The 22,673-nt window shown below is 42.8% G+C and overlaps 2 protein-coding genes across 5 annotated transcripts in view; one reads left to right on the top strand and one right to left on the bottom strand.

Moving 5' to 3' along the window:
* Nucleotides 1-15,855, top strand: part of PTPRB (protein tyrosine phosphatase receptor type B) — a 110,530-nt gene extending 94,675 nt beyond the window's left edge. For all 4 annotated transcript variants that reach the window (XM_026500029.4, XM_026500030.4, XM_044384589.3 and 1 more), the window contains 5 exons: nucleotides 80-202; nucleotides 389-552; nucleotides 2,259-2,394; nucleotides 8,152-8,272; nucleotides 10,490-15,855. In XM_026500029.4, coding sequence (XP_026355814.2) covers nucleotides 80-202; nucleotides 389-552; nucleotides 2,259-2,394; nucleotides 8,152-8,272; nucleotides 10,490-10,512 — 567 coding nt within the window. In that variant the 3' untranslated portion in view covers nucleotides 10,513-15,855. The remainder of the gene's footprint in view (nucleotides 1-79; nucleotides 203-388; nucleotides 553-2,258; nucleotides 2,395-8,151; nucleotides 8,273-10,489) is intronic.
* KCNMB4 (potassium calcium-activated channel subfamily M regulatory beta subunit 4) overlaps nucleotides 1-22,673 on the bottom strand; it is a 161,724-nt gene that overhangs the window by 62,260 nt on the left and 76,791 nt on the right. The gene's annotated exons all lie outside the window — the stretch shown is intronic.

Raw genomic sequence — 22,673 nt, forward strand, 5'->3', positions numbered from 1 at the left:
CGTTTCAGGGAGGAAGCGCACACATTCACAGGGAGTCATGTTTCCAGACTCACGTTTTTTTCCCTCCGTCTTCCTTTAGGTAAAGTGTGACCATTACTGGCCAGCAGACCAGGATTCCCTCTACTATGGGGACCTCATCCTGCAGATGCTGTCAGAGTCTGTGCTGCCTGAGTGGACCATCCGGGAATTTAGGATATGCAGCGTATGTTTGTCTGTTTGACATCACTAAACACCCCAGCTTGGAAAGATGCAGGACACTTATGACCCCCCCTTCTTGCCGCCTCCTCCCCCGTGGTTTCGGCTCCCGGGGACTGCTGCACGGTCACAGGGGTCAGACTTGAAGGTTTGCCTTGCCTCCTCCCCCTTATCATCCTCTCCGCTCCTACAGGAGGAACAGCTCGACGCACACAGGCTCATCCGCCACTTTCACTACACGGTGTGGCCAGACCACGGGGTCCCAGAGACCACCCAGTCCCTGATCCAGTTTGTGAGAACCGTCAGGGACTATATCAGCAGGAGCCCTGGCGCCGGGCCCACTGTGGTGCACTGCAGGTACCGGACGACGAGGGGCCAGTGACGTGGGTGGCCTGGAGGGTCTGCGCCACCCCCCTGCCTAGGCCCACAGGATAGTATTATGCTCTATCTCTCCTCTTTTTCACTGTCTTCACCTTCCGCCCCTCTCTCACCCTCACTCTCCAGCCTTCCTTGCCTCTCTCCCTCTCTCTCTCCCTCTTGCTCTTTTTGCTACTGTACAAAACGCAAAGTCCCTACGTGACTCCCCATCCAAGTTCCCAGAAACCCCGCTCTCGTGCTTTCCAAGATCCTATGTATTCTCGCCTCTTGCCGTTCTTACTCCTTCGAGTGGCCTAATCTCTCTTCTCCACCCATATGAACCCTAAGCATCCTTCCGGGTCCCTGCTCCAGACCTCCCCCCCGGTCAAGTAGCACTTGCCATCTGTAGCCCCCAATTTTACTCTTAAACTTCTCTTGTGTCTGGACTTCTCTTTGCTTGAGACTGCATGCCCATAAAACCAGCCTAACAAGCAGTGCCTCTCTCTTCCTCCCTGGGGAGCCTGGTGTTTAGCTAATTAATGTTTGCAGCTACACTTTGATAGCCCAAGCCAGATGGCACTACGAAGTAAGGAGCAGGGAACTGCTCCAGTAAGAGAAATGTCAGATGCCCTCGTTTTCTCCCAATCAGCCCAGCACCCTAGGAGCCCGGCTTTTATATGTCAGTGGAACCCTGATGTTTTTAATGGGAAGGCGAGGCACTCAAGAGCTTCCTGCTTTCTGAAGAATGGCTGGGGTTTCTGCCCGTACCAGTGGAAGAACGGTTCTCCTTTCTCTTATAAACTGCGCATCACAAATCCCCACGTTACACAGCCACCTTGGGAAGCAATTCGGCCACCCCTGGTGATGCTGAAGGTGTTCACACCCTAGGACCCAGGAGCTCCTTCTAGATATCAACCCTAGAGAAATCCCTGCACTCGGGCACAAGGAGGCTCACTGCAACACAGCCTTTCAAAGAGAATAACTAAAAATGATCTCATTATCGGGGCCCCTGGGTGGCTCGATCAGTTAAGCGTCGACTCTTGGTTTCCGGTGGGGTCATGATCTCGGGGTCGTGAGGTCAAGCCCTGCGTCAGCTCCGTGCTCAGCTTGGAGCCTGCTTGAAATTCTCTCTCTCCCTCTTCCTCTGCCCCTCCCCCTGCTCCCTCTCTCTCTCTGTCAAATAAGTAAATCTTTTTTAAAAATGATCTCCTTGTCTATCAGTAGAGAATAGATTAGCAGGGGACAGATTGGCAGTGCCTGTGAATTCTGTAGAGAAGCTAAAAGAGAGTGGATCTGGATGTAACAACATGGTTAAATCTCAAAACACTATATTGAGTTTTTAAAAGTCAGCAGAAGGATATATAAAACATGTTATCATTTCAGTAAATCTTTGAAACCCATAAAATGAATGTATTGTTTATGGCTCTACATGCGTGCTGGAAAAGCATACAACATGCATGGAAAGGACACGCAGTAGGTGCAGAGCAGCACTTACCCCTGGTGGGGTGGGGGAGGTGGAGGAAGGAAGCAGCAAGAGGTGAACAGCTGGGGCTTCTCTTTGAGAGAGCTCATTGAGAGAAAGCAGGATTCCTGTATTCTCCCATGACTTGGAGGGGAAAAGAAAGACGGTCCTGGAGTCTCGGGATGCAGTCCTGAAAGGCCAATTTAATCAAAAAGGCTCAGTCTTCCTTTGCTCTCTCTCCTAGTGCCGGTGTGGGTAGGACTGGAACCTTTATCGCATTGGACCGAATCCTCCAGCAATTAGACTCCAAAGACTCCGTGGACATTTACGGAGCTGTGAATGACCTAAGGCTTCACAGGGTTCACATGGTCCAGACTGAGGTAAGAGTTACAGGACCCCGGCCACCCTCCCTGCCTCTCTCCCCCAAAATGTCCCAGGCTTTCAGTGACTCATTAGGAGGAGAAAGAGAACTGAATATAGATGTTCTGTAGGACTTGTTATTTTAAAGCAAATTTCAGTGACCTTGGGGTGCCTTGTGTACCCTTACCTCTACTGAGCTGGTTGCCTGTCTTCTTTGGGTGGGTAGGGAGCACGATGGGTTTTTTTAAATCAATGCATTGTACATGGAGGAAAGACCAGGCCCGTCCATCTTGAAGGGCATTTGAAGATAGGCTGGTGAGTGAGCACACTACAGTCTCTCTCTCCCCCAGCCCTCCTAGCTGCACACCCATCTCTGGACACCCCAGTGCATACTGGTCACAAGGATAAATGCTTCCGTTTGACATTTGCAGGGCATTTTTAAACATGTTATTTCATTAAAGTTATAAAAACCAAAGAAGAGAGGTTATCATTTTCCATTTCCAGGCTACAAAACTGGGGTGCAGAGGCTAAAGGCCTTTGCACAGCTATGAAGTGGCCGAGCTGGGGCTTGAACCTGTTCGAGAGAATCCCAAGCCCTTAGCCCCATAGCCTCAGGGTCGGATCTGTGTCCCCACACAGACCAAGCCTGTTACTCCCCTGCAGAGTTGCCATTCAAGACTCTCTTACCCCTGTGTTTCCCAAGTAACTCTGCAAAGTCCTCTATGTGTTAAAAAAAAAAAAAAAAAAATCCCCATGGTCAAAAAGGTGAAAAGCCCTACCTGCTACCATATTCTCTTACTGTTACAGTACACAGGAAAACTGGGGAGGCGGTGTGCTTCCCAAAACAGGGACATCCTGCAGCAAAGGCTCCCTGTGAGCTTTGTTGAACCCACTATTCCCCAAAACACCTTGACCGCTGGATTCTTTTCTTGTGCAGCCCATATTAATATCCTGCAGATCTCCTATTCTGTAACACATTTGGAAAAATACTAGCATCATGGCTTCTTGTAGGCTGGGGCCACACCTGGGACCCTCTGTCACCACCATTGTCCTGGGCAGGGAGTACTTTCATTATAACAATTACTACACTATACTTTTAATACTTTATTATGAACTCTTTTAAATACATAAAACTAGGGAAAATAGTGTGGTGAATTTCCCTGCACCTAAATTCCAGCTTCTACAACTATCAGTAATCTGGGTTCTTTCCTCGTCTACATCCCACATACACTACTCCCCTACCCCATGACCTTATTGGAAAATTTTAAAGCAAATCCTGCTTATCAAACCATTTAATCCTAAACGCTGTATATGCAGAAATTTTCAGGTAGACTTTTTAAGATTGTGACCAGAATACCATTATCGCACCTAACAATTTTAACCATAATCCCTTACTACATGTAACGTCCAGTCATTATTTAAATATCCCTAATTATTTCGAGATTACTTTTTACACTTAGTTTCCATAGAATCCAAACAAAGTCCACATCTGCATTTGGTCGAAGTCTCTTTTAAAAATTTCTTTTAGGGGCGCCTGGGTGGCACAGCGGTTAAGCGTCTGCCTGCGGCTCAGGGCGTGATCCCGGCGTTCTGGGATCGAGCCCCACATCAGGCTCTTCCGCTGGGAGCCTGCTTCTTCCTCTCCCACTCCCCCTGCTTGTGTTCCCTCTCTCACTGGCTGTCTCTATCTCTGTCGAATAAATAAATAAAATCTTTAAAAAAATTTAAATCTATAAAAGATTTAATATCACAATGTGCCATAGCTCTTCCTCCTTCTTATCTCCTTCTTTCCACTATTCCCTTCTCCTTCTCCTCCTAACCTCTGAGGATTCTATGCTCTTGTTCCTCAGCTTGCCTTTTTAATGTCTGAGTTCCTCAAGCTTCTGCCCTCAAGGGGCTGCTCTTCCTTCTCTCGACCTTCACTCTTTATCATGTCCCACGGCGTCAAGAACCACATCCATGCTCCCGTTCCCCAAATCTCATTCTCCTTTTCCAGCAGTGACCGAAGTACCTTCCTACCACACAGTTCCACCTGGTAGCCTTCCAGTCGTCTCAAACTCAAAAAAACTCAAAACTGAACTCATTGTCTGCCTTTAAACAAACAATAACAACGAAAGCACCCCTCCCCCTCTTGCTCCCTCCGGTTTCAGGTAACGGGTTGCCATCATCTTGCCGTCCATCTGTTTGCCCGAGCTGGGATGCTGACTTCTCTTCCCACGGTTCCCACATTCACGCACTCAGGGAGTCCTGTCCGTCGTACCCGACATCTTTCTCTTCCTTCTAATCTCCCACCCAACCGCCACTGTCCTCGCTTTTTGTCACCGGGGCCTTCCGTGGTAACCTCCTAGTGTGTCTCCTGCCCCACAGCCCCTGCCCTAACAACCCTTTGTCACCACAGCCACCAACACAGTGCTTCTGCTGGCTCTGTCCACTCCCCGCCTAAGAACTTGGCGAGCTCTCCATTGCATTACCATGAAGTTCAAACTCTCCTCCTTGCTGTAGACAGACCTCTTCGTAACCAGGCCCCCAACTTACTTCAGTTTCGCCCTCAGAACTACCCGCCCCCCCCGCCCATTGTTTTCGGGTCTGCCAAAATTAAGGAAGGTTTCCCTCCCTCGGTCAAAATCAACTTTGATTCTTTTGATTATAATGAAGTAGGTATTGTGGTAAGAGATGTTTTGTGCCTCCATTTTTTTCCCCTCTATCAAATGGAATCCCAGACAATGTTCAGTTATCATCTGTCCTGTTTTACTCCTTGCTCACAGTGGGCTTCTGGCCCCCGCCCATGAATGACTCGCTTGGGAACTGGGAGTGAGTGCAGAGGGCTGTGTCTACAGCTCAGCCAAAGGAAACAAAGAAGGAAAGACCGTCAGACCCCGTGTATTCCTTTTCTGGGTCCATGGAGATAGTCAGCTTTAATTTTATTCCACTTTTTTGGGGATACAAAGGGTCTTCACAAATTTTGATAAATATATCCAAGAACAAGGATTTCTAAACAAAGAGGCAGCAGACATGGGATTTTCAAATGTGCCCCTCCTGCCTTAGCCTGCCGTGGGGGAAATTTGCAGCCGGAATCCCAGGGAGACACTCACATGAAGCAGTAAGATGTTAAAGAACAGGAGCTGACAGCCACAGTCTGTTCATCTCTTCTGCTTCCCGCAGGAGGAAACAGTGGGATGTTGTAGGAATAAGCTTCTCGGTGCCCATTTGCGAGATTGTCCTTGGGGTTTCCCGTGGCCCATGCACCCTACATTTTAGCTACACCGGACTGCTCACAGTTTCCAGAATGGATGTGCATGCTCCTGTTATTGACATCACTGGGACTATCCCACTCTTGGCTCAAAGTTTTACCCTTCTCCTTAGATTGATACTTCTCTCCCCCAGAAGTGAACCTGGCGATTTCTTCTTATGTATGAAGCTTCGTACACAATTCTGTCTGACATTTATCACCTGTACGTATTTGTTCACATATCTGCGCCTCTGCTAAGCTGTGAACTCAGGGACCATGAAAACCTAGAAGTCTAATTCTATAAATACTACCTCGTACTACAACTATTGGTGAAATTGAATGGACTTGAGGCTTCACAAGTCAGCTAGCCAGGGCAAAAAAGTCTCTCTTATAATCCAAGGTTCATATATTAGACTCTATTTCTTTTTTTAAAGATTTTATTTATTTATGTGACAGAGAGACAGCCAGCGAGAGAGGGAACACAGCAGGCGAGTGAGAAAGGAAGAAGGAGGCTCCCAGCGGAGGAGCCCCATGTGGGACTTGATCCCGGAACGCCGGGATCACGCCCTGAGCCGAAGGCAGACGCTTTAACGACTGTGCTACCCAGGCGCCCCCTAGACTCTATTTTTCATTAGGAATAAAGTGGGAAGCACATGAACAGCCTGAAGGTTTTAGTAGTAATTATTTTCAAAAGGACGTTCTATTGGGAGAAGAAGAATTTATATTTAAGGCCAGGCAAATTAATGACTATTAACTGGTTTCAAAGCCCATAGTGGATCATTGTTGAAGAACTGATTAATAAGGCATAGTGCAGATGTGTAATAGAATTCATTCACAGTTAAACTTTAAGGTCCCACAGTAATTTAATATCCCAGTAAAATTGAAAATATGAATCCTGCTTGGGATGGAAGGAATAGGAAATGTCTACAATTTGGTAGATTGTTTTCAAGACAGCAAAAAAAACCTGCCTATGGTATCAACCATTTTCAGGACAGTACCGTCCTCGCATTTTCAAGATCAAGGTGGCATACCACACATAGAACACTCATAAATGGAGAGAATAGTTAATTAATATTAATGCAGGCCTCACTTATGATTGATTGATTTCTTTGAAAGGTCCTATTCTGATGACTATACTGGACCTACGTTACGAAATCCCTTTGGTAGATGACCAGGCCAGCTTTCAATCAGGGGCAATGCCTAGTGTCAGCCCGTGAAAATAAATACTGGTCCACTTCTAAAGTTCGTTGGTGAGGGAAGATCTTATAGTCTCACTTTGTATCGCAAACCTTTAAAATACTTTAAAATAACACATTGTTCACCTTAAACAGGGGGTCCAGGGACGGTTTTCAACATCTCTCTAATTGACAGCAACACGGAGTCTCATACCCTTTAGTGGTCAAAGGATGTTAGCTCAGAGACATCAGATGTTTTCTAGGTTGTTCCCGAGAAGCCTTGTGATTCAGTTTAGGCCAGCCGGAGGCAGACGAAGAGCCCAGGGTCTCTTGCATGCTCCTGTGCTTCCCTTCCAGTCTCCTCTTTCCCGGGGTGCCAAGCAGCTGCTGTGTCATTAAGGGAGCCCAAGACCAAGCAGTGAGGTGACGTGGACATTCTTTTCCTAACAGCTCTGTTGGTAGGAAGGAAGCCTTTGTCTAAGCCTTTATGGTCAAGTGAAGGTTTTTGTGTGTCTTTATGGTCACCAAAACATTGACTCTTCTATATTTGTTTCTATTTCAAAAGTAGTTAGTTCCCAGACAGTTGACAGAGGTGAGTCTGTTCTCACTGTGTAACCCTCTGTAGTTCTGTCATCAGACCACCTCTTTGAGATTCTTCCTTGTGCCAGTCTCAGATGCTGAGAGAACAGAGCGAGAGAAGACACTGACCTTGCCCTCAAAGAACTGACAGTCCAGCTGGGTCTATTGTATACATCTTCTTTTTCTCACTATCCTCCCAAAAGAAAGGGAATAAAGCAGCAGAGTACGCAGTGAAATGATTTTCTCATTCAGTAATGCAATGAAATTAGGATTCACCTAAGAAAACTGGTACAGTGAAAAGAACATGAATACGAACCCTAGGATCAGCGGCTAGGGTCCCATTTCTTGGCTGTGTAAGAAGTTACTTAACTTCTCTGAGTCTTCATTCCTATGGGTGGTTATATCTACTTCATGAGATTGTCAAAATAATCAAATGAGAAAATTCATATAAAATGTGTAGTACAGTGTTTCACATTCAGTCATCTATTTAATAAATATTTGTGGAGGACTGACTGTGTGCCACATATAATCCTAGGCATTCATGGAATAGACTCCATAAATATGCATGCACATAAAAAAGAATAAATAAACACCACCTCTCTGGTCATGACCATTATTTTCTTCTTAGTGCTAATAGAAAGCACTCTTTTATGTACTAGAGACTGTTCGTGAAATGATCGAGAAGTTTGCTAACCATATAGAATCCCACCACTCTTGAGGCTTTCTGAGAGTCTCTCATCTTTCTTAGGCTTGAGAATTTGCCTTCCCTTGACATGTTTTCTGCTTTTTCTTAGTGTCAGTACGTATACCTACATCAGTGCGTAAGAGATGTCCTCAGAGCAAGGAAGCTACGGAGTGAACAAGAAAACCCCTTGTTTCCAATCTACGAAAATGTGAATCCAGAGTATCACAGAGGTAGGGGCTTACTCCATTGACTTATAAGTTCATTTATCAAGATACGATGCATCCGGAAATCATTAATAACCCAGAGCTATTCCAAAGTGCACCAGCCCTTTCTTCTTCCACCCAAAGGCCCTTAGAGAGTGGCAATGGGAGGAGAGGGAGGGTGGGGAGGGGACGCCACAGTTGAGCACCAATTGCACGTGGTAGCTCTTCCTATTTGGCTGGGGATGCCCTCTCTTCAGGATTCCGTTTAACATTTCTTTTCTAAGCAGTCAGGCTCTTTGCTGGGGAAGATGCTTTGAACTCGCAACTAAGGATTCAGATTGTAAAATCCCTTTGGAGAAGAATTTGGCCATATGCATCGAAGTCCTCACTATGTTCTCGTCTTACCATCTAAGTGCTTAAAAAGCTTTATTCATGAAAATTTTTATAGCTGAAAGTTTAAGTGAAAAAAACCCCAAATGTTAAACAGTGGAGGACTAAGTACACTATGGTACATTCATTTAATGGAATACAATGCAGTCACTAAAAATGATATTTCTGATGATATTATAACATGGATATTCTTATAAATATGTTGAGTTAAAAAAAAAAAAAGCAGGGACACATGGGTGGCTCAGTCGGTTAATTGCCCAACTCTTGTTTTTGGCTCAAGTCATGATCCTGGTGTGGGGAGACCAAGCCCTGCATCGGGCTCTATGCTCAATGCAGAGTCTGCTTGAGATTCTCTCTCCCTCTCCCTCTGCCCCTCCTGCTTGTACTCTCTTTCACTCTCTAAAATAAATAAATCGTTTTAAAAAGATTCTCTCTCTCCCTCTCCCTCTGCCCCTCCCCCATTTCTCTCTCTCTCTCTTTCTCTCTGTCTAAAAAAAGGTAGAATGTAAAACATGTCTAAATGTAAACAATGTCTAAAAAAAAGTAGAATGCAAAACAAGCAAAAACAACACATGGGGAAAAAAGACTAGAAAGAAATAAACCACAATAGCAAAATGAAGTTCTCATGAAAATGATTTTTCTTCTGTTTTGTGTACTACATAGTCTAGAACAAGCATGCAACATTTTTTAAACAAAAATTTCAGTAAAACAAATGTATAAACTTTCAAAGGCACTACTTTGATCAGACAATAATTACTTGACCAGTAAAGGGTCTTCATGCCTTCTCCTACTCTACACCATCATTTAGACCTAATTTATCACAAAAGCTAACACAAATTTGAAGTTACATTGTATTAGTTATCTATTACTGCCCAAAAAATTACCCTAAAACTTAGCAGTGTAGCTCAGCATTTATTATCTCACAGTTTCTGTAGATCAGGTATTTGGGAGGAGCTTAGCTGGGTGGTGTTGGCCCAGGGTCACTCATGATGCTGTAGTCAAGATGTTGGCCAGGGCAGCAGTCATCTGAAGGCTTGACTGGGGCTGGGAGGTCCACTTCAAGAAGGCACACTTACACGGCTATTGCTTTAGGTCTCAGTTCCTTGCCACGTGGACCCATGTCCATCTATGAATCAGATCATTCTCAAAACATTATTTCAGTTATTTTATCTCCATTTCTTATTCTCAGTTTTCTTTAGTTCTCTGCACCCTCTGTACCTGCCCACCGAGCCAGTATGTTACATAGTTAATAATCTGTGAAGCACATATACACAAGGAGCTTCCATTTAAAGGAGTCTTTGTCAATCGATTATTCTCTTGTATTATAAATAATTACCACCTAATGTATCTGTATAGTAAATTAAGGTTTTTGCATGTCACATTCTTTAAGAAGCTCCAGGATGGAGGGAGCTATGGGGGATCTGGGAGGTTTCTTTTTCTTGTTACGACTTACATGAGAGTCTTTGATTTTATAGAGTCACCTTGGGTGCTCCTGAAAGAGCCAGCTGTGGTATGGTTAGCTTCCAGTGTCTAAAAGTTAAGATTTAGGTCCTGGCTCCGGAACTAACTAGCATTACCAAGCTGTGTAACCCTAAGTGAGACACTCTGCCTCTCTGGGCCTGTGGGCTCATCTATATAATCAGATAGGATGGACTAGAATTACTAGTCCCTTCCAATTCTAGTAATCGGTGGTTCTTAATGAAATGACATGGCCCCCACAGCGATGGTCTCACCCTAAATCATATTGAACTTTAGTCATTTCTGCTAGTCTTATCCATTTGTAATCATCATAATTGGAACAAACAGCTATGACACACGCTGCTCCATCTCTAACCACAATGTCCTTCCTTTCAGACACGGGCTATTCAAGGCATTGAGAATGTATCTGAAGAGCTCTCGGATAAAATCTATTCACTGTGTGATTTAAAAAAAAAACAAACAAAAACAGAAACAAAAAAACCCCCCTGCTTCATGCCCTACAGAGGTGCCAGCTATTTCTGTTGATACTATGTATAATTTATTAATCTGGAGAATTTTAAAGAATTTATGTAATTTAAAGGTAACAGATATTATTGTACATAGTTGTATTTTGTAGTTTCTTCTGTAAATATGTATTTTTTCATAATGTTTAATATTAAGCTTTATATAATACTATTTTTCCACACTAAAGTCTTCATGGATTGTTCTGCATAAACTAATTCAACCTGTGTGACAGGACTATTGGTTAAATGTATATGGAGGGGGTTGCAGAGGCGATCCCATGGGCCGTGGTTTTGACCTGTTTGATATTTGCTGGTCAGGATCAAGGCAGGGCTGGAGAAAGCGTGTGATACAGCACTGCTCATCTCGGAATCTAAGGATCCAAAGGTGGTCCAAATGCTATTTGGACAAATACAACAATCAAAAAAAGGATTGGGGGAATGGGTGTAAGCAGCCCCAAAGCTGAAGTAGGTGGTTATTCCTGAACTAGTTCATCTCTCCCCTTTCTCCTGCCAGAGGTTTCAAGCCCAAGTGGTCAGTTCAGGGGCCATGTCACTTGCCGAGAAGTCCAGGCTTCAGGGTTGAGGATTCTGATAGAGAACGATCCAAACGGAAGTGACAGATTCCTTATCAAGAAGAACGCCCCCTGTCCCCCTGACTGGAAACAAAATCACCATGCAAAGTGCCATCCATAGTGCCTGGCGGTTATTTCACCGCATCCGTGGAGTGTGGGCATGCGTACCCAGACTGCCCTGAGGGTGTTGGCTGATGTACACACACTCGTCTTTGTCTCATTTCTAGTGGCTGCGCTCCTGGAAAAGTCAAAATTATGTCACTCATACTTGGTTTTCCCATTAAAAGAAGATTGTGGTGGCAGATTATATTTCTGATCAAAGGACTTGGTATTAACATCTTTACAGAAATGTCCACGAACATCATATATAGTTCATTAAAAAAACAAAAACAAAAACACCTCAGTCGTGCTTAATATAGAAATTCCCAAAAGACTTTTTTTAGTAAATCACTGAGGTCAAAATATCAGCAGTCACCTGAAGGTGCATTTGACAGAAAAGCCACCAAGTGTATCTTCAGTATTTGTGCCTATTTTGACTATAACAAATTTCCGTGGGTTAGAAAGTGGGCACTGCCCTCCTCAAGCTCCAGTTCTGAGGGTCTTCCTGGGGACAATTTAAAAGTTATCTGTACGAAATCTTCATGGCTACTTGAGAAATGAGCCAGGATGTTCACCTTTTTCTCACTTACAAATCTCTCCATAATAAACCTAAGAATTAGAGATAAAAGTCATTTGGCCTTACAGTTTCAATTGCAGAAAGAATACATTTCTTTTCAAAGTATGTGTTTTTGCTACATACCCTAAAACCCCATAAGTAATATAATGGATGTAAATGAAAATCATTTAATATATCCAAAATAGTTATCAGTGGTCATGTAAATTTCCACACACACCAGAAAAATTTCCAGGGCTACTTGAAGTTTATAAAAACAGGGGAAAACTTTCTAAGAATAAATGCAAAGAGCAATAAAAGGATTCCAAGTTTCCACAGTCTCCTTGTGCTCAATGCCCTTGTGAAATGGCAGTGTTAGGTTCTGCTTCTATGTAAGGGAACTAGGTGGACCTTCTAGAAATGAAAAGAAACGATATACACGTCAGGGTGGCAGATGTACCACAAGGAAGAAAATAGAGGTCAGAGATTTATGAGATGTGGCGTCCATTAGGAATAACTTTCCCTGCATTGAAAAGAAAAAGCAAGAGAAAAACAACAGATCTTTAAACTAACATTGCTTGGCACAAAGCACAATACCACATGGAAAGAGAAACTCGTTTTTGGCCTTTCGTCCATTCAGAAAACTTTTACTAAGTGCCTGTAACCGGCTAGGTGCTGTCCTAGAAATGACACATTTCTACTCAATAAAGAAAATGCATCACAATAATGAAGTTAGGGTTGTTACTATTTCCAGTTAAAAGAGGGGCCGGGGGAGCCGGTGAAAGAAGCAAGTGGCCCAGGGCGGTGGTCACCTTCCGCAGAACACGCTGCCAGACCCTGATGCTGCTTCACTAGCGGACTACTGGGTCTAGAAGGAAAAGCAATTACTCACACCAGCCCGCAGTTAAAACTGTAAAAAACCTCTACATGTGCAGCAGTAAATAATGTTCACGGGCCCTGGTGTACCTGGGGTGGCATCGCGGTTATGGAAATGGACACGACAAGGGAAAACTGTATGTTCTTTCAGTCTAATCCAGAAAATATTTATTCCTACCCTCCACCTGTCTAATTTTAAATCTCCTTAGCAACAAATATTTCACTATCTTCCCTCCCGCCGCCATCAAAGACTAAATACATTATCTAGTTGATCTGTTTATTAAATTTAGGAGTGGGAAGATTTTCCTTGACATTCAGCTCAATTGGATGTATTTTAATTTAATCCCGTCACGTGTGTCGTCTCGGTAAACACTCTGTTTCCTGTCGTGGTGGGTATCCTGCTTGCACCTGTGTGCTCCGCTTTAATCATCCAGGCTTCAAAGTGCTTTTGAGCCATCAAATCTTGGGAGAGTCCCATCTCACATCTTAATCATTATTTATCCAAGTTCTTTATAATTAACTCCTTTAATCTCTACTCATTAAATCGATTTCGTATTATCATTCTGCTGCTCTCTGGATAGCAGCCAGCTTTTCAGCTCTTGGATCAGATTTTTCAAAGGCTCATCTCCCTGCCTGGGCCTGTACATATTTGTCCTAAGTAATTCACCATCCCTTAACACGCCTGAGTCCCTCTTTTTTTCACTACTTGTTCCCTTCTCCTTCTTTGAACATGTTTGTTTTCCCAGTCGGATGTGATTTTATTTATTTTCTGTTCATCGTATCTCCTTAAACCCACCGGCATCTCATAGTCTTTTCAGGCTCCACATTACAGAAGTGATGACCAGGGTTTCACTTTCAAATACTAAAATGGTCATGGCACACAGACATGTTGGGGACAGTTTTATTTGGAAGGGTCTTTAGTTAATTTTGTTATTACCTCTTGGAGGAGAGCCCGAAATGACATGGGAAAATAATATGAAGCCTCCAAGCAGATGTCCAGCAATACAAAAATAGACCTCACACGCTATCCTTCACACTCCGATTCTCTTGCCTTGGTGTCTCAGGATCCAGGTCCTTATATTAAACACTCTCCTTACTTTTTTGCAAGAAAATTATTGGCCATATACTCAATTCCCAATTACTTAGCTCTCTGAGTCTTGGAGGTTGGAATCTGGAAGCCAGAAACTGGCCAGATCTGTGTGACAGCAAATGAGAGGGTCTGAGCCCCAACCTGGAAGGCTCTAGAGTTTTAATTCAGCCACATGAGCCATGCCAAACCTGACCTGGTATGAAAAAGCAGTAAGAAATAGCTGCTGAGGAAATGAAAGTACTTCACCAGCCAAGACAGAGTGCCAGGAAGGAATGGCTGATCCTCCCCCAGGTGGCTGTGAGCAACCGTCAACCCTACCTCATTCCTAAAGAGTCGGAGTGAAAGGCCATTATCAGCCCAAATGCCCTGTTAAGCTTCCGAATATTTTTAACTAGAGATTTCAAATCACATCAAGTATTCAAAAGAAGTTTCATATCAGAGGAAAACCTGTAAATCATGATTGCAGAAAGCAAGAGAAATGATACAAAGAAGGGGAAATATCTGAAAAAGGGAATCTAATCAGACGTCATTAGGAAGAGAAAATGGCATCCTTTCTGTGTGTCCAGACTGTTCTTTGAAGATGTCATGTTTCTATTAGGACATATTATCCTTTGGGGGGGGGGGCTCTCTTTGACTTCACCAGCCGGATGATTTAGCCAATTAAGCAATTGAATTGATTTATTTAGTTTTGTGAATTGACCAGGTGTTTGACTAAACTGATTAAGCTTGGACTTCAAACACACTACCGTAGATTCTTGTAGTGGATGATGCTTTTGAAAGTGGCCATTTTTGTTAAAACTCAGGGTAACATTTGATACAGCCATGGTAATAGCAAAAATCTGTTCTGTTCTAAAAACGTTTCTAGCAAAGGAAATATTTCTGACTAAAAGAATACTCTTGACTTGTAGGGAGGCTCCCTAGGAATAAATGTATGCAACAAAAATAAGGCATTTTATTTTTTTAAAGGTTGCCTATGTAGATGCATTCATGAAATAAGGAAATTGTTAGTGAACCTCTTAAAAATAGAGGTTTATGTAATGGAAATCAAGAAATCTATTAACAGATTTACCAAAGATGATTTTTATAGCCTATATGCCAATGTACATGATCTTACATAAGTTACCAAAGTAAGTCGTTTAACACTGTGAATAATGTCAGACGAATGTAATGTGCCCCTTCTAGAACCATCGCAAAAAATGTTAGCTATGGCTGTTTTTGGCCTTAAGTAATTTCTTGTAGGAAATACCATCTTCATAAGAGCAAGCTTTCAGGTATGTTTGAGATGTTGTATTTTAATAGCTGAGTGAGTAGGTAAGCATCCCAACAAAAAAGGAGCATATCAGTTATGGCTTTAGGGGTTTGTAGTATGGTGGGACAATGTTCCTTCTGCAAGCCGGGGGGAGAGTGCAGTGGCCTTCGTGAAAGTTCCTACTCTCAGCCACATTGACAACCAGGTGCACCAGGGTGCTCACCTGGAGAGCCCTCGATCTCTGGTCTTCCACGTGGGACTCGTCGGCCTGACATGTTCTACAAAGACGAGGATCAAGTCTTTAATCTTGTCTTTATTGCTACCTTGTAGAAATTATTTCACAGCTCGTACACGTTCCGCATACCCTTCTCGAGTAGAAACATCCCAATACTTGGATGTTAGGTAGTCAGTGTCTAATACCAATACCATCCACAGAAGCTCATGTGGCTACTCCTTGAGTTATGTGCAGCTTAAATAAACACTGTAAATAAATCCAGCAACTGAACATATTATGTTCTATAATAGAGCACTTTCGTGTTTTTAATTTCATGTATTCTTTCTCTGCAACTCTGGTTATTTAAAATGGCAGTAGATGCTTTTATTTTTTCATACTACTGTACCTCCCCGCAATATTGTGTTTCTAACCAACTCTATTCAAACAAACAACTTCATTAGTCTTCCTATTTAAATTATGTATTTGCTTAATATATTTACACATTTGTAACTGTGGTCAAAAAAATCTCCCTCGTGTCTCACGTACCTTCTCACTAGTACAGGAATAAAACTGCTGTTTGTTGAAGCAAAGTGTCCTGTCTTCTCTTCACCTGGTTCTCATTTGTCAATTTCTGTCATCCTTCTGCTCAGGAGAAAGGTCAGATGTGACTGCTTTTAAATGAGAGAAACCTTCCAGGCCATTATCCTAAGAATATGGTTGTCTTAACCTTTACTCCTGCGAGTGCTGAGTTGGTTACCTAGGTTATCATGTACGTTATAATAGACTCTCTAGTTGACTGTCTCCAACTAAATTCTTGTTTTCAGTTCTTTAGTTCATTAGTAACCAAAATGTCATCTGTTATCAACGGGGTCAGCGTAGTCTCGGAGGCACTGCCCCAGCTGGATCACCGCGAGCCCTTCAGAAGCACTTCACACGTTAGCAGGCAGTGTGACATTTGGTAAAGGGCTGCTGTGCCTATTTCCAGAATTATTATTTTGCCCTTTGCCTTTTCATATTTCAGTTGAAAGATCAGTGTCCTTCACAACTCCAGTATTTCATTTTTCTATGACTTACTCACAGAAATCACTATTTTTTAAAAATGGGGAAGAATAGATTTACATATAAAGCCATTCAATCAAAGTAATGCTTCTCTTTAAAACAGTTTCTGGATTCAAATAATCAAGTTAACAAAATAACTTGACTTACGAGCCTGGACTTTTTTTTTCCTAAGTAGCTGCTTGTTTGATAGAATTTACTCTTAAAGAATTTGAACTGGGGCACCTGGGTGCCTCAGTAAGTTAAGTGTCTGCCTTCGGCTCAGGTCATCATCCCAGGGTCCTGGGATCGAGCCCCAAGTTGGGCTCCCTGCTCAGTGGGGGAGTCTGCTTCTCCCTCTCCCTCCGCCTCTCCCCCTGCTCGTGTGTGCTCTCTCTCTCTCTCAAATAAATAAATAAAATCTTAAAAAAAAATTTTTTTTGAACTACAGGCACCTGGGTGGCTCAGTCAGTTAAGCCTCAAACTCTTGATTTCAGCTCAGGTCATGATCTCAGGGTTGTGAGATTGGGCCCTACATGGGACTGGCACTCAGCATGGAGTCTGCTTGAGATTCTCTCTCTCTCCTTCTGCACCCCCCCCCCAATCACACGAGTGCTTGTGTGTGCTCGCTCTCTCTCTCACATAAGTAAGTAAATAAATAATTAAATAAGCAAATGAATAAAATCTTTGGAAAAAAAAGAATTTGAACTAATCACTTAGCAATGTTGTTGTTATGTGCTCCACAATCATAAAATGTTAGAGCTAGAAGAGATGGACAATGAAGGAAACCAAGAGCCAAATTTAAAAGTGATACGGCAAAATAGGATAGCGCTAGAATTGAAGTTTGTCTTCCTCCTACTCTTGGGGGAGGGCCCGACCCGTGTACATGTAAGTACACACAAATAGGAGCTCTGCTCAGGAGCCAGTGGATGTAGCAGCCATGTCCAACACTGAGACAGAACCTCCAATGGCACTTTCAGTGTATCGTGTAATTGTTCCTCTTATTTTTATATCTCTTATGTCTGAAGACATCCATTGATTAGACAAATCTCAGACTATATTTTAGAGTCATGCCTTAGCAAAGCCATCACAATCTTAAAGCTGAAATTTGAATAGAAAAAGAGAAAACATGATTTCCCAACATGATACTATTATAGAACATTATTAAAGCTAATTAAATCCAACCACCTAAAACCAGAAGAGGTTCAACAGTTCGATTTTGAAAGAATTCACAAGGTTTTGATGTTGGCAATAAAAGGAGCATTCATAATAGAAGGGTAAAAATTAACCAGTAAAATTCAAGTTTGAGTAATAGCAAAAACCATGCAGGGATGGTTCTGTATAGGAGGAAATACTTACCTTTTTACCAAAGGAGGTAACCAATCCCAAAGGCCATGCTATCTCCCCAGCCCAAGATCTCCAAAGGAAAATTGTACTATTACATCAGAAAACTGTTGATCTGAGTAAAGCTTGCGCCCTTTTTTTGGTGGTTTACTACAATGATGCAAGAACTGTTGTGTAAATTATCTTAAATTATTTTTCTCTTTGCTCTGAGTTCTTGACCCCAGGAAGAAATTTGGCATCCATTTTAGTCTTTAAGAAAGAGCTAGCAATGGAATATGTTTCCTGTTTCTGCTACTCAGTTGGAAGCCATTGGTGGCCAAGGAAGTTCTGTGTCTTAGGGCTTGCCAAAGAGCTAAGGTAAAAATAACAATAACAAAAATCAAAAACAAAAAGCTGACAGTACACCTATAAAAACAAAGGGCATTCATTCTGGAAAACAGTACGGAGGTTCCTCAAAAAGTTAAAAATACAGCAACCCTACAACTCAGTAATGGTACTACTAGGTATTTACCCCAAAGATACAAATGTAGTGATCTGAAGGGACACCTGCACCCCAATGTTTACGGCAGAAATGTCCACAATAGCCAAACTATGGAAAGAGCCCAGATATCCAAAAATCATAACCTAGGTAAACACTAATACAAATGTCAGTTTAGAGGGAGTTGGGGGGTGGTGAATGAAATGGGAGGAGGGGATCAATAGGTCTTAACTTTTTTTTTTAAAGATTTTATTTATTTATTCAACAGAGATAGAGACAGCCAGCAAGAGAGGGAACACAAGCAGGGGGAGTGGGAGAGGAAGAAGCAGGCTCATAGCGGAGGAGCCTGATGTGGGGTTCGATCCCATAACGCTGGGGTCCCGCCCTGAGCCGAAGGCAGACGCTTAACCGCTGCGCCACCCAGGCGCCGCAATAGGTTTTAACTTCTAGTCATAAAATTAGTAAGTCATGGGAATGTAACGTACAGCATGGTGACTATAGTTAATAATATTGTATTACATATTACGTAAGTTTATATGGTGACAGGGCAAACTGCGGATCCCTTTGCAGTGTTTACACATATCAGATCATTTTGTTGTACACCTGAAACTAATATAACGTTATATGTCAATTATACCTCAATCAAGATAAAAGTAGATATCCACCACTTAATTTCACCTTTGAACTGGAGTTGTATGCAATTAAACTAAGTAATTTGAGATTTTGAACTTTTAGGAGAAAATTTATTTTAAATACATTTGTGTGATATCAAAAAAAAAAAAAAAGAGCCCAGATGTCCATCGACAGATGAATGGATAAAGAACAACACACACAATGGAATGGTACTCATCCATCAAAAAAATGAAATCTTGCCATTTGCAATGATGTGGATGGGAACTAGAGGTTATTATGCTGAATAAAATAAGTCAATCAGAGAAAGACAATTATCATATGACTTCATTCATATGTGGAATTTAAGAAACAAAACAAAGGAGCATAGGGGAAGGGAGGGAAAAATAAAACAAAACGAAATCAGACAGGGAGACAAACCATAAGAAACTCTTAATCATAGGAAACAAACTGAGGGTTGCTGGAGGGGAGGTGGGTGGGGGGATGGGGTAACTGGGTGATGGACATTAAGGAGGTCACGTGATGTAATGGGTGTTATATACAACTGATGAATCACCCACCTCTACTTTTGAAGCTAATAATACACTATATGTTAATTAATTGAATTTAAATTAAAAAATAAAATTAAAAAATAAAAACAAAAGGCATTAAAAGTAGAAAAGTTCAGGGGTGCCTGGGTGGCTCAGTCACTTAAGCATCTGCCTTCTGCTCAGGTCATGATTCCAGGGTCCTGGGATTGAGTCCCGTGCTGAGCAAGGAGCCTGCCACTCCCCCTGCTTGTGCTCTCTCTTTCTCTCTCTCTCTGACAAATAAATAAAATCTTTTTTAAAAATTAAATAAATAAAAATAAAAGTAGAAAAGTTCAGAAGCCAGGGAACATTGCCAAATCTAACCTCACCAAAAAATACTATTTGTAAGACATATAAATTAAATTTTTAAGCCATATTTTATTCCTAAAGAACTTTCCAATGACCCCTGGCCCAGTCTTCACCCAACAGATGCTCTTTTCCCACTTATGTCAGATGTCTAGGGAAGAAAACAACTGTCCTCCAGCAAAGAATAACCCATTGGCAATAAATAAAGGCAAACAAGACAGAAGAGAAAGGAAATGAATGATCTGCTTTGGTGGAAGACTGTGGGCAGAAGGCAACAAGGGAGTGAGAGGTGAGAGGATCTGAAGCAGCTATTGAGAGTCTCGGACCCTTTGCAGTAGCAGAGGATTTTCTAATTTAACCTAAGAGAAAGCCATTCTAAGTCCTGTTTAAAGTGCTACAGAAGGGGACATGTTTAATCTCTAGGATGGTCACTCAAAGTTGTGACATTAAGGTTATTATCTTATTGAATGCCTTCACCTGCCATATACTGTAGATTAGTCAATGTTCCCACTTCATAAATAAGGAAGTAGAGGCACAGAGAAGACCAAGAGCCTGCTCAAAATTAAGCAGCATAGGAACAATCGCTAATGCACACACACACATACACACACATACACACACACACAATGTAACTCTTCACACACCCTAGCTTCTAGACTTATGTTGGAAACAAGGAATCTGAAGTTTAAAGAGACAAAGTAACTTGCCCAAGGCCACAGAGTGCTGAAGCTCAGTTTCCAGTTTGAAACCTTCTGACTTCACAATGTGACCTCTCAATCTCTGTGCCAGCATATGCCAAAGTTTGGTACCCAGGCCAGCAGCAATGGCATCACTTGAGACCTTGTTAGAAATGTAAATTGTCAGCCATCAGAAATGACGATTACCCAACATTTGCAGCAACATGGATGGAACTGGAGGAGATTATGCTAAGTGAAATAAGTCAAGCAGAGAAGGACAATTATCATACGGTTTCACTTATTTGTGGAAAATAAGGAATAGCAGGGAGATCGTTTGGAGAAGGAAGGGAAGAATGAAGGGGGGGAACGGGGGGGGGTGAACTCTGTTGGACTCTGGGAAACAAAGTGAGGGTTTTAGAGGGGAGGGGTGGGGGGATGGGCTAGCCCCGTGATGGGTATTAAGGAGGGAACGTATTGCATGGCGCACTGGGTGTTATATGCAAACAACGAATCATGGAACACTACATCGAGAACTAATGATGTACTGTATGGTGACTAACATTAACAAGAATATAAATAAATAAATAAATAAATAAATAAATAAATAAATAAATAAAAAAGAAATGCAAATTCTCAGACTCACAACCCCAGTCTCATTGAATCTGAAACTCTGGGGGTGGGGCCGGGTAACGAGTGTTGGAACAAGCCCCTGGGCTCTGCGGATGCGTGCTAATCGGCATGAAGTTTGGGCAGCCTCTCTGCTTTGCAGTTTCTCATCAGTCCAATCTAGCATTTGAGAAGAAACTCTATCAAACCAACGAGGACAAAGAAGAGGAGTAATGTGCAATATTTTTGAGCCTTCACACATAATAAGCACTTAACGAATGTTGGCAACTCTTATCATTATGCACGGAGTAGCACTCTGAACTGCCTTACCTGCTTTATTTCAATTAAGCCTCTCCAAACTAAATAAGGGAGGGACTACAATGTTCCCATTCTACACAGGAAGAAACTGAGGCACAGAGAAAGTATCTTGCCCTAGGTCACAGAGCTAGCAAATGTCACAGAGCTAGCAAATGCCTTATTTTGAACACAGAGTAAATTCTGGATGGAGCCTGGCCTCTGAACCACTTTCTCCTGTATCAGGGGTTGGAGAAAAGGTTGATTAAGCTCCATAGCTAATATTAAATTCAATTTGGGGCCTCCAATTCTCAATTCTGTTTTGCAGACTCTCATATGTGCTACAAATCACTTCCCTCCACCCTTAACTATTGACTCTTGTTAAAAGCCCCATTAGTCCATTAGCCCTGATATCGATGTCTCTCCCAGTTTAGACTGACCGCGGTAGCGCAGTTACGTATTCGATGCAAACCCTCTGCTCCCTCTGGGGCCTCGGAGCACGCTGCTCAAAGATTCTCCAGTGACAGGAAATTCTTCGTGCAAAGGGACAATGATTGTCCCACGCAGAACCGGTGTGTCATCTCAGAATGAGAGCCGTATAGAAAGAGAATAACCACAAAGAGGAATCCACACACAAGGCAGAAGAAACAGGCTCCAAAAAGCAGCTCTCAACTCACCGGATTCAAGAGGCTATAAAGGTCAGGCCAAAATGACTGCTGAGCTGTCTGGGGAAAGGAGAGAAACAGGAACACTGTTCAGAGCCGACAAGATAAAGCAAACAAGCATTCCCTAGGCCCTGAAGAGTGAGACAGAATGAAGGACAGGGAGGCCAGGACCTCAAAACTGCCACTGCTACCGTGTCCCCCAAACCTAGGCACGAGCCAGAAAAGTGTGACAAAAGGTCCATTCATGAATTCTGTTGGGTAAAGCCAGCACGGATACACGAGTCAGGGGTCCAGCAAGAAACGGGGTGATGAGCAGAGCTCCTCAAAGGGACCATTGACCAAGAAGTAGGCAGTCTTCCTGGATCCCCTGGGATTTCCCTGGACCAGTCTCTCCCAGCAGCTTCCCAGGGCCTCGGCACCCAAGGCTGTGCACACTTTGCTGGGCAGTTCGACACAAGGATGGAAGGGAAAGTAATAGAGTCAAAGCTATGTGACTTGATGAAGGCCGAAGGACCAGTTGTCTTTTCTACTCACATTCCTGAACAGGAAGTCATCAGTTCTTATTTCTACTAACCCAGAGAGCCAGCCCTTCTCTATCTTGCTGTCCTGCCAGAGCTCAGGTTTTTTCTGAGCCAAGCCCAGAAGTTCTCTGTATAGTCTCTGTACTTCCATCTGGCATGCCATTCCTCCCTCCACACTGCCTGCAGAGTGACTTAGCTAAAATACATGACCACAGTCCCTCTGCAATTGACCGGTGACTCCCCGCTGTCCACGACATGCAGTCCAGGCTCCTTGGTGG

Source organism: Ursus arctos, unplaced genomic scaffold, assembly GCF_023065955.2.
Source record: "Ursus arctos isolate Adak ecotype North America unplaced genomic scaffold, UrsArc2.0 scaffold_21, whole genome shotgun sequence".
In the NCBI taxonomy this organism is placed as follows: Eukaryota; Metazoa; Chordata; class Mammalia; order Carnivora; family Ursidae; genus Ursus; species Ursus arctos.